The sequence below is a fragment of the Sciurus vulgaris genome (genome assembly GCF_902686455.1).
Source record: "Sciurus vulgaris genome assembly, chromosome: 4".
NCBI lineage: Eukaryota > Metazoa > Chordata > Mammalia > Rodentia > Sciuridae > Sciurus > Sciurus vulgaris.
Genome location: NC_136464.1, coordinates 57,273,962 through 57,286,028, shown reverse-complemented (window position 1 = coordinate 57,286,028; position 12,067 = coordinate 57,273,962). Strand labels below are relative to the sequence as shown.

Here is a 12,067-nt window from a genome sequence, read left to right as displayed (position 1 = left end):
ACAAAAGTGCTTGGGGGGGGCCACTGGCACTCAGAGTGGCCAGCACCATCCAGGGGGACTACAGTGCCCTGGATGTAGCCAGTCACTGGCCACTGGAGTGCAGACCCCCTTCTGGGCAGATCTTTGGATTTTCTAAGAGAAATTAGAAATGCAAATTTGCATGGGGAACCACCCCCTTCAAAATGTTGTCAACGAATCCAATAATGATTTTAAAAATCACTGTGGGAACCAGGTGAAATCCACCGAGGCCCAGTGTATGTCCAGGACCCAGGCCCCCTCCCCCCGCCCTGCCGTGACGTTGGCTGGCTGCAGCCTCCTGGGTCTTCAGGTTCCTCACCTGTAACAGGAGCGCAGCAGAAGCCAGTACGTTGAGGCTGAGCGCTTCCTAGGACTCAGGCGCCCATCTCTGTATGTTCCAGCATTTTCAATGGGGTCTGGGTGGGGTTGGGACTGTTACCAGCCCCGGGTCCCAGACCGTGTGTGAACCGGGCAGCCTGACCCGGGCCGGTCTCTGCAGACCCCCATGCTCGTCTGGCCGCCTCATTGCCAAGATCAAGTCTGAGTGCTTCCTAAGGCCCTCAGCCCGCAACCTGGCAGCGCGAGCCCACGGCAGGTGAGCACCCGCCACGGGGGCCGTTCTGCATGAACTGGTCCACTTGCCACCAGGCATGTGGCAGCTCCGTGAGGCTAGGGGGCTACGAGCTCTTTGGAGCCCCTGCCTCTTTGGTGCCTTCTGTCGTGGCTCCAGGAAGAGCTCCGGTGGAGCCTGCCCAGGGCCTACCCAGGGCCTGCCCAGCTCCCTTCTCCCCCACCTCTGCCCACCTGCCTGAGCCAGATGGATCCCTCCCGTGGGATCCATCAGAAGCCCAGTCCCAGAAGGGAAACAATTAGCAGAGAACCCAGAAAAGCATGTCATTGCGCACATGGTGAGGCGCCTGGGGGCTGGGGTTAATTTCTTTAAGAGCGCTCTGAAGAGACACTGAGATTACCAAGATGGGCCTTCTCCTCTGCTTCTTATTACCAGAGGCCTGGTGGCCAGTGGAGGGCCATTAACCACCAGCCTTTGATCCCCGAACAGCCCCCTGCAGGTCCCCCAGGTGGCCCCTCCTCTCCCGCCCCTCCCCCACCCCCTCCCCCGCCCCCGCCCCCCAGCCCACAGCCGGCTCCAGCTCCAGGGCTGCAGGTTTACAAGCTCCTGGTGACTCCTCTTGTCTGTCTCTTCCTGCAGAAATGGAAGCTCCACTCACGGAGGCGCCGAGAGGCCCCAAAGATGTCTCCGGGATGTATCTGCCCACCAGGTAAGGAGCCCTGCTATGCGGGAGGTCGGGCGTCCCTAGGACAGATGCCACACACCACGCCCTTCTGCAGTGGTCATGCTACGTTCCTGCCATGCTCGGGACATCGATTCTCTGTTGAATGATGGGAACAGCAATATCCATGATGGTGACTTTGCATCCACCCACTGATGGGTGGCCCGTCCCCCTCCATCCTTCCTCTGTCAATTCAGGCACACATTCCTTCATGAACCTCTTCCGCGGGCCTCACGCTCTTTGACACGGGTTGTGGTTAAGTCAGATAAGATGATGGATGTGGTTACGTTTGGAAATCATAACGTTACGCAGAACCCAAGGGCAGGTCAGCCCCAGGAGGGCGAGGGTCCCCCTTGCCGTGTTCACTAGTGCTCCTGATGTAGCCGGTGCACAAAAATGTTTGTCACTTGAACAAATGAATGACTCCCTGATGATAAGACTTGGTTTGCCCTGACTAGGTGGCTTGGGGTGATGCGTGTCCATTGTGTGGCATCCAGACTGCCCATATACACCAAGGAATCAAGACATGGCTGCGGGTTGACAGGTCACATGGTGCAGTGATTTAACCCGTCCAATCAGGATTCAGATTCTGCTTTGCCATTTACTAGCGTTGCATGGGCAGGTTCCTTGAGGAGGATGTCTCTGGTGCTTCGCGGGGCAAGCCTTCTCCACGCTCCGTCTTTTGATGGACTTCAAGCTGTGTGCAGAGTGTCTGCTCTGGACTGGGCACCACATTGGGTGTTGGGTTCGAGTGCATTGTCGGTGGTTAATAGCACTGATGAGTGATAGCTCATGAGAACCTCTCAGAATCCTGACTGTGTTGGTCAACTATGAGAAGGACAGATGAATAAGTCACACTGTTCCCTTGAGTAACTGAAACGGGGCATGCCCTTAGGGGGTAGGGAAGGAAGTCTTTAAAAAGGGTTGGGGGAGACAAGATAATATATTTAAGTGAGTTCAGGGAGTTTTGTCCTGCTCAGCGTCTCCGCCACACCAGTGTGGTTTCCTTAGCACCTGTGGGGGAAACTGGCCTTGGGAGGGGACTTACTAGGCTCTCTGGCAGGTCCTTCTCTGGCCTCAGGACCCTGAGGCTGTAGAAACCCTCACACAGGGTTCTTAAGCCAGGGAAGAGAGGCTAACAGATGTGAAGCACATGGGACACGGAGGCTCTCCATTGGCTGGGAGTGAGTGGGCCGGGTGGGAGTCACAGTTCAGGCAGGCCATCCTGGGAGACTGGGACAGGGAAGGGATTCAGCTGGCCCCAGGCAGCAGAGGGTCATCTGGGTTAATTAAAAGGGTATCCAGAAGCCTTGGGAAGCTCCCTCCCTCCCTCCGGGCCTGGGAGATTGGGCCCTGGGGTCTGGGAACACTTCCTGGAGAGAAATGCTGAGGTGAACAAGATGAGGTAGGGGTGAGCGGGCGGCAGGGCCTGGCAGGGCCACTGTAGACTTCCAAGTGTCTGCGGCTTCTCACATTTCACATAATTGTGTCTGCTGCTCCGTAACTCTTGTGCAATTGCAACTGATTTTGCTCAAAGTGTAGAATACTGATTAAGACCAGGAGATTTGGAGCCATTTCTTAACCTCCTGGTGCCTTCATTGCTTTGTCCGAAAAAAAAACAGGGACAACAGTCACGGTGCAAATATGTGACAGAGATTCCGAGGAATATCCAGGCTCGGCCGGACGTTAACACCATGTCTGATCCGTAGTAAGCACTATTATTGCTATTTTTTCCTCCATTGCCTCTTATACTTCAAGAATGCACAGAAATCCTCACCAAACACCATATCCTAGGGTTCCGGGCAGCCTGCACACCTGTGACCTGGCAGAGGCTGTCCCTGTCCCGTCCCGCTTGCTGGGAAAGCAGAGCAGCTGTCTGGTGGCCTGGCCACCGTCAGAGTGGCTGCCTCACCAACAGGCCTCACTTCTGTGCTTCAGAAGATCCGGCTCAGGCTGTCCTGGGGAGGCAGAGCTGGGGAGGGACGCGGCAGGAGGGAGGGAGGATTTGGAAGAGCTCTTTGTCCCCTCCAGGCCTACTAGGAGGTCACGTGGGGCCAGGGGTTTTGGTGTGGTGGGGAGGAGGGACACAGGGGGAGAAGGAAGGGTTTAAGCGGAGTGGGGAGGGGACACCAGCAGGGATTGGGTGGGGCAGGCCCAGGAGAGCGAGAGAGCAGGGCTTCAGGATGGGTACCCCAGCGGTTGGGCAGAGGGCAGTGTGGCCCGATATAGAAATCAGAGCCAAGCGGGGAAGGCCAGGAGGATGGAAAGAAGAGGCCCCACCAGGAGGCAGAATCAAGAGGGCACCAAGGGGCTCCCTCAGCTTTCCAGAAAGTCAGGCCATGGACTGGAAAGTCTGCACAAGGGCACGTGACATCTTGGACTCTTAGAGCACAACTGCCAGGGTGGATTAGGTCCTGCTGGGTCCCTGGACCTGCCTTCCCCGGGGCCTGCCGTAGAGGAACCTCCTCAACATGAAAACCAGCCCGCTTCACATAATGGCAGTTCTGTGGCTGCTCCTAACTGAGCACCTACTATGGGCCAGGCACAGTACTGATGCTGCATATTGATGGGTGACCCTCCTCAAAACGCTTAAAAATCCTCAAATGTCTGCGTGAAGCCCCCTCTCCTTGCGCCAGCCTCCCGGATGTCTCTCGTTAGGGACGTGACCACTCTTGGTGCTTGCAGAAGGGCTCGTGAAGCCATGGAAACAGAAAGTCTCACCAGCACTCGTCTTGCTCCCCTACACAGAGGCTCTGAATGTTCAGTCCACCCAGTAATCGCTCCTGAGCACTGGATCCTCCTTGTGGTCTCCAGCTGCTCTCTGGCCTCATACCCCTGGTCCCCTCACACCCCTGGTCTTGCCTGAAGCTAAAAGCACCACCATTGGGACTCAACCAAAAAACACATTCTCCCTGCCCACGGTGGCCACTGGGATCCCAGCCTCCAGCTCCAAAGCCTGGCCTGCCCTGTTTTTCTGTGTGGTCAGCGAGGCTGAGGCCGGAGTCCTGTGGTGGGTGTGTTCTTCCTTGTGGCAGCGCTGGGACCCTGGGTAGCATCCAGAGGGTTGGGGACACATAATCGTGGGCAGAAAACCTACGTCCTTCCCCTCCTGCTGACCCTGCCAGCATCCTCCTGGGATCCTCCCTGTCCCAAAATAGCCCTCCCCTGGCTGAGAGCTGTCTGCATCCTGCTCCGGGGCTACAGGCGCTGCCTGCCAGGGAGTGATGGGCGGGCGTGCAGGCCTGGGATGGGATGCCAAAGGTCCTCCTCAGTGAGGAGGGTCACGGTGTCCAGAGGTTCAGAGGAATAGGTGTGGGCCGCTCACAAAGCCTGACCCTGGTGAGGCAGGAGAAGCAGCTTGGGAACAGAGGTACATACCGTGGGACTTCCTGGGCCACTTGAGACAAATACAAAGATCAGGAAAATTCGCCCATTCTCTGTCCCGATTCTTCTTAACAAACGAGGAGCATACAATATAGGTTCCAGCTGGCAAGGAAGCAGCTCCTTCAAGCCCGCCACGCTGGGGCTGGGCAGGGCTGCTCCTCACCGCGTCCAGGCTGGGCTGGCAGTGGGGACCCATGGCCAGCTCAGCCGCTGGAACCAATCACTTTGCAGCCTGGGCCTCGGTTCTAAGGGGAAGAGCAGGGCAGGGCCACGAAGGGGCTTGGGCTGCAGCAGTGGGGGCCAGGGCAGCACGGGGTGAGCTCTGTGTGTGAGCACCATAACCGGCTCTCATGTGGAGGACGGTGGCTGGGAGAGAAGTACCCTCAGCTGGCTGCCGGGAGCAGCCAGCACCATCCCCTGGCTCAGGTGTGCTGGTGACGAGCTGGGCACCCATGGAGATTGGGGCTCTAGGAAGACTTCACTGAGGAGTGGCTCTGAAGGCTGGTCCCGAGGAACCAGGAAGCAGGTGGGAGGGTCTAGACAGTTAGGGTGGAGACTCAGCTGCCACCCGGCAAAATCCCCCTCAAACGGGGACTTCAGCAAAGCAAAGGTAGAGGTCTCCCTTCCTTGGCAGGAGCATGGCCCAGGCCTGGGATGACGCCGCTGTCTTCGTCTTGGGACTTCCATCTCTGGGCTCTCACAGCTGTTTTGTCCTTGCCATCCGCTGGCCAGCATGAAAGGAGAAGGGACTAGGGGACTGCAGGCTCTAATCCCAGGAGCAGACCTGGAAGAGGAGACACTTCACTTCTGCTCACATCACTGGCCAGAACTTAGCTGCATGGGTACCCAGGCCCGTGGGAGGCCAGACACTATTTTGACGGGTAGCCAAGACACAGATAGCACCTTGTCACTGTGGAAGGCGGGGGAACAGATTTCCAGTCATCCCAGGAACCATCAAGGATAAAAGCTTGGAGAAATATGTTCACGGATGACCAGGCAGGTTGAGAAATCTGAAGCACAGAGCAGTGGGTGGGGAGCAGATGGGCAGAGATGAGGGTGGAAAGAGATGTTGAGATGGCAGGGACCTAGGCTGAGGAGATTGGCTCTCTCTGTTCAATGGGAGGCAAATGGTTTCCATGCCAAGGATGATTGATTGGTAATGGCTGCCAGGAAGGTTGTGCCAAGTTAGCAGAAAATTGGTGATTGCTTAATGATGTCTGCCAGGGGTACAGGAGTGGTGAGCAGGAGTGCCTGCATTCTGGCTGTGTTACTGCTGTTGTTACTGACATTCAGACGCTCCCTGGTTCTGCTGTAGCCCAAAGGATGTGCTTTCCACCTTCTGGATCTCTGTCTGTCCCTTCCCCCTGGCTGGAGAGTCCTTTTCATGACCCATCTGACATCCCAAAGGCCAGGCTGGGTCCTGCAGCAGCAGCCCTGAGACCTCCTTCACCCTGGCCCCTGCAACCCCTCAGTTGCTGGGGCCGGTCAGTTCCATTCCTCTGCTCAAGAACCATCCATGGCTCCATGGTGCTCAGGCGTCCCCTCCCCACCCCAGTGACGACCCTCATTGTCTCTCCAGCCTGCACTCTGATCCGTCCCCTCCAGTCCTTCTTTTCTTTCTGTAAAACCAGTCTGTGCCCCGCCAGGCCTGCAGGGTCCCCCGCACACTCTTCTCCCGCAGTCCTGACACCTGTGTCCCCCGCTTCCCTGAGCCCCTTCAAGCCTGTCACCCTGTGCTGACAATATAGGCCATCCCGTAGGGCGCCGGCTTTGCAAGCAGAAAGGCCGGGGTTCAAATCCCCAGCACAATGGCATGGAAAAAAGAAATAAAAAACAAGAAGAAAAGCCTGTCACCCGGCCCTCCCGCCTGTCTCCTCCTGCCTGTCTCCTCCTGCCTTAGCCTGTCTGTCTGCTCCACTCTCTGAGCTGTGTGGACACAGCGTGCTTATCGTAGGAGGCATGCACCTTGAAGGTGTCTCCCTGGCTGCAACCATTAATCGCCTGATGTAGATTCTAGGCGTCTGAGACCATTGGTGAAGGATCCCGGGCTGATCCGGGCCGTGGTCGTGGTGTGCTTTAGAGATCAGGCAGCCACCAAGAAGCCCGGCTGGCAGTGCAAAGGAGGACGCTTCCTTCACCTTTTCAGCCCCTCCTCGGGGACCCTGCTAGCTCCAGAAAGGACGTCCTCCGTTGTCTTGAAGAAGGCGCCTGCCCTGACAGAAGCCCCCCAGCCGCAGCTCCTGCCCCTCCTGGGAAGCAGGGTCAGGTGACGGGCGTGGGAAGCCCCCAGCTGCTGGAAGACCAGCGCCCATGCAGGAGCCTCCACCGGCTGCCCCTGGAAGTGCCTCTTCCCTCCAGGCCCCAGCCCTGGGTTTTAGAGTCGCCTGGGGAATTCTCCGAAGCTCATTTCTTCCCCATTTCCTCCCAAAGCACTTCCAGATCCCAGCCCTCCTGGACTGTGCTGATAATGTGCTTCTCCTAGATCAGCTCTGATAACGCCCGGGTGGTCGAGGTGATTTGTGGGGAAATAAAAAGAAGGAAATGGAGGGTTCCGGAAAGGCCAGAAGAGGCCCGGCCTGGGAAGGATTCCCAGACCCTGAGGGACTCTGAGCAGGTTCTCCTCATTCTGGTCCTTCATTTCCTCACTTACCCAAAGGGGTGAGTGACTTCCAAGAACTATTTGGCAGTATCTGGTAAGGGGAAGATTAACCCTATGAAGATTTACCCCCACGGAGGAGCCAAGGGGGCCCTGGGGCAGCGCTGTTCCCACCACTGGATCAAGGGAAGGAAGAGAATAGCCAAATACTCATCAGGAGGAGACAGACAGGCATGTTGAAGGGTAGATAAGTTGCAGAACTTTTATCAAAGAAATACCACCACAGCGAACACAAATCAATAGACCTACAATGCAGCAATTCTATGGATGAATTTCATCCTATGGAGGAAAATAGGCAATGGCAGGAGAATCTTTACAATATAATTTATTTGTAAAGTAAAAAATATAAAGGGCTGGGCATGACAGCTGGTGCACACCTGTAATCCCAGTGACTAGGGAGGCTGAGACAGGAGGATCCTGAGACAGGAGGATCGCAAATTTGAGGCCAGCCTCGGCAGCTTGGCAAGACTGTGTCTCCAAGGACTGGGGATGTAGCTCAGTGGAAGAGCACCCCTGGGGTCAATCCCAGTATCACACACACAAAAAATTAAAGCAACATAGCACATTGTTCAGGAAATATATGCTTGTCATGAACATATAACAAGTATATGGGAATGATCAACCGTATTAGATGGAGAGGAGGGTCACAGCGGAGATCAAGGGTCACTGGGGGTTCTGGTGAGCTGGGTGGTATGTCAGGTCCATAACGACTTTATTGAGATATAGTTCACATGTCAAACAATTCACCCCTTTAAAGTGTACCATTTTTTGTACAGTCACAGAGGACCATCATCACCGATGGCATTTTTAGAACATTTTCATCCCCCCAAAAAGGAACCCCACACCCTTCAGAGGTCACCCCCCACCCCCCACCCCCAGTTCCCACCATCACCCATCTCCTGTCTGTGGATCTAGTATTTTCGCGGTTATCCATGTTGTAGCCTGGCTCAGTACTTTGTTCCTTTAATGGTCAATAATACATCACATTCTTTTAAGCCTGTCTGGATATCTGAAGTATTTCAGGAAAACACACGTTTAAATCGGGAGGCCAATCAGAGGGTGTGGTTGGATTTGCTGTTAAGGAATCTTTCAGGCCTGACTCTCCTCCATTGAGGATGTACCTTCGCTTGGCACTTAAATCGCTCAGCCACCTTGGTCTGGTGGCCATAATGCCAGTCCTCCTAGAAGCCAGGACCAGGGTGTTGACGCCCGCTGAGGCACATCTGGACTCCAACACTTAATGCCCGGGTGGTACTGCACGGTCCCCTGCCCATCCTCTGCCCCTGTGAGTGTCATCACCTCCGAGACATCTCCCAAGAGTCCCCCGGGCACATCAGGTGGCCCGTATCCTGAGCCCTTGCAGCATTGTGTTCCTGCCACTGCTTTCCCCGGGAAGCAGCAGCCAGGCTCACAGCCCAGCAAGGTCCTTCACTGTTCCAAGCATCAGACCTTATCACAGTACAGTGACGTGGGCACCCATCTGATGGACGGGAGGGGCCTCATCAACCCTGTCCGTCATGTCGGGAAGGACATCTGCTGGAAGGTCTCCGACTGCCCCTCTGGACAGGAAGGTGGCCGTGGGCAGGTGCTGGCTTCGGTGGCACTTAGTTGACATGGGCAGGCTAACCTGGTGGCCACAGGTAGGTGTGGGCTCAGAATTCCCACCACCCTGGGTTCAAATCCCAGGAACCCCGGTTCTACACCATCCTAGCCCTGGGGCTGCGGATGAGTCCTCTCCTGACTCATGGAACTGACATCCTGGCTGCTGGGCTGCACCTGGGGCCTGGTATGCTGAGCTCCAAGTGACTGTCGGTTGCCGTGGCCCTATGATGATGACGTTCTGAGTGGAACAGAGCTTCTGGTGACCTGGGGTTGTGAGAGCTGCAGCCAGCCTAGGGTCCTGGAGACGATGCCACCTTTGCCACTGAGTGCAGTGGGGAAATAGGACTGAGGCTGCCCCGGCGCCGCACCTCCCTCTCTGCCCTGCTGGAGGCCAGGTCCCTCCAGCTGTGGGGAGCTTGGTCTCCTCTATTGGCACAGCAGCATGTAAAGTGGGTCAGATGCCTGCCTGTCCCCGAAGACGGGACGCAGCACTTGCTGTGGGGAGAAGCCCTCTTCTGGATCCAGCTCTCCACCCAAGGAGAGCCTCCTCCCTCCCTCGACTCCCACTGGCTCACATAGAAAGAAGGATGACCTGGGGTTCTTGGGAAAGTTCTTGGGCTGCTGTGCCAATGAAAGATGTTGGGGAGGGTTAACTTGCCTGTGACCCGTTCTCTTTTTTTAACATCGCCTCAATTTTGTTTCATTTATTTATTTTTTATTTGCTCTGTAGTGACACATGGCAGTCGAGTGTGTTTTGACATATCTCACATACACAGAGCGTAACTTCCCCCTCCTGTGGTTGGATATGGAGTGGAGTTTCACGGGCCACGTGTTCCCATAGGAGCACAGGCGAGTGCTGTCCCCTGTGCTCTGCTGTCTTTCCCTGCCCACCCCTCCCCTCCCCCATGTCCCCTGGTCTGACCCAGTGAACTTCAGCTGCGTCGCGGTTCTTTAGTAGAAGGCAGACTGCGAGGGCTGTGGGATGAAAACCCAGGGCCATCCGTGGACCACGGGTTAGTTACAAGAGGGACGTTGGACTCACTGGTGATACTCAGGGTCAGAGCCTTGGGACCTCTGGTTTATGAGGAAAGATTCGCCCTCCCTTCGCTCCATCCAGCCACCACATGGGCTGGGAGCCACCAGAGAGTGGAACTTGTCCTGGGGCCACATTCATATCCCTGTCCTGAAGACTCACCTGTCCTCAAGGGGAATGGGCCGTGGACTCGCCGATGTTGGTTGGCACAGGGGGAGTCCTTGCTTTTCACAGGCGCTCCATTGCCCATGGAATGCTGGGGACCATGAAAAGAGGACATGGGACAGCCATCTGGCCAGGTAGACCGCAGCACCCAGCAGGGTCATTTCTCCCCATCTTTTGGACTTCCTGCCTCAGAAGCCAGCAGAGGTGGACTGGAGACAGGAAAGGCCACTCTGTCCCTGCTCTTGGAGGCTCATACCCCCCAGAGATGATTCCATAGGTTTGTCAGAGCGGCTCCTTAGACCCTGCCCTGTCAGGGTAAAAGCTACAGCTAGGGGAGGCAAGCGGACCCCCACCTCCCGCCCACTACCCCACTGAGCAGAGAGGACAGCGACCTGTGGCCGGATTCCTGGGCTGACCACGTGCTCTCAGGGCTCCAGGATGCCCGTGGGCCACATCAGCAAGTGACCAGGGCCCACCAGTGGGTGCAGAGCAGCTCCAGGATCCTGCTCAGGGCTGTGTGTAGATGAGACACAGGGCCTCCTGTCCAGGTGCGGGACATGCCAAACAGAAGAAGAGGCCACCTTTGGAAAATGCAAGATCAGGCATAAGGGAGGATCTGGGGGCTTCACTGAAGAAGCGGCCTTCAAGGGAGGCCCTGAAGGACAAGCAAGACTTCAGGAAACGAAAATGTAGATAAGGAACTAAGACAAGGACTCAGCATAACCAAAGAACAGGACCTGGAGGACTGGGTGTTTCTTTTTGCTATTTTCCCTCCTCCCGACTCTGGAAAATAAGGAAAAATCTGGAATGGTTGGAACAAGCTCACCTGGAGGATGGAGAGAGGCTGGACAGCAAAGTGGGGTGGAGGGAGGTGGGCCCTCAGGGAGCTGGACGCCACCCACTGCTCTGGGTGGGCCTGGCATCAGCAGAAGATGTCTGCAGAGGAGTGCAAGGTGACCTCCTGCGGAGCTGTAGTGTAGAGGACGAATGAGGACAGGGACAGCAGCCAGGAAGAGACTACAGTGGCCCTGCCAAGAGAAGACCTTGAGGAGCACAGGGAAGGAGTGGGGCCGAGGGAGACATTGCAGAGGGTCACCTGCTACAGGTGGGCCCAGGAGACCCAACATGATCATGGCACCTGTTTCAGGAGGAGACGACCTCACACCCCTGTGCTCATGCTCTGGCCCAGCACCCCGACTCGTAGGCTGTGGTTTACGCCCAATTCAAAGACTAAAGGAGGCTCGGAGATGCTAAAGGATCATCCGAGGTCCACAGCTAAGAGCCAGAGCCAGACTTGAGGCCAAGACTTAGATGGCAGTGCCACTGCCCTCAGGGCACAGGGCACAGCGGGAGAGGCAGGATGCGGAGCTCAGTGTGGGGCAGCTGAAGGTGGAGCCCGGGATGCAGGAAACCCCTGTGGAAGCGCCCGAGGCCCTGGAAGGGCTGGTCCCAGGGAGGAGTGAAAGGGCAGCTCTGATGGCGATCTCCGTGGCCAGCATCTGGCTGGCTGCCAGGGTCGCCGCTCAGGGCAGGGAGAGGACGGGTGTGCTCGCTGGAGACCCAGCTGCAGACCCAGGGGCTAAAGGTGTTCAGCCCCAGGAGAACCTCTCACCCGCCCAGGGCCAGCCCCGCCCAGAGCCGGCCCCGCCCAGAGCCGGCCCCGCCCAGAGCCGGCCCCGCCCACAGGTGCTGCGCCGCGCTGGGCACAGAGCCCCCTCTCTTACTCAGGGGAGGGCATCTTGGTCTGGCCTCCTGCTGCTCAGCCTGCCAGGTCCTCTGAGGAGGTTCCCACGGGTGACGCTAAAGATCGTAGGATGGTACTTTAGAGGAAGGGGACAATCAGGAGGGACCAGCCCTGGGTTCTTCTCCCAGAGCCCCTCTGGCTGTCCCTGCTCCTTGTCACACCTGCTCCCTGGC

At 56.9% G+C, this 12,067-nt stretch overlaps 1 protein-coding gene across 1 annotated transcript in view; it reads left to right on the top strand.

The window, feature by feature from the left end:
- The window catches only part of COL13A1 (collagen type XIII alpha 1 chain), a 141,825-nt gene that overhangs the window by 16,410 nt on the left and 113,348 nt on the right, over positions 1 to 12,067 (top strand). Inside the window, exon 2 of the mRNA XM_079135786.1 lies at positions 1,229 to 1,298. Coding sequence (XP_078991912.1) covers positions 1,229 to 1,298 — 70 coding nt within the window. The remainder of the gene's footprint in view (positions 1 to 1,228; positions 1,299 to 12,067) is intronic.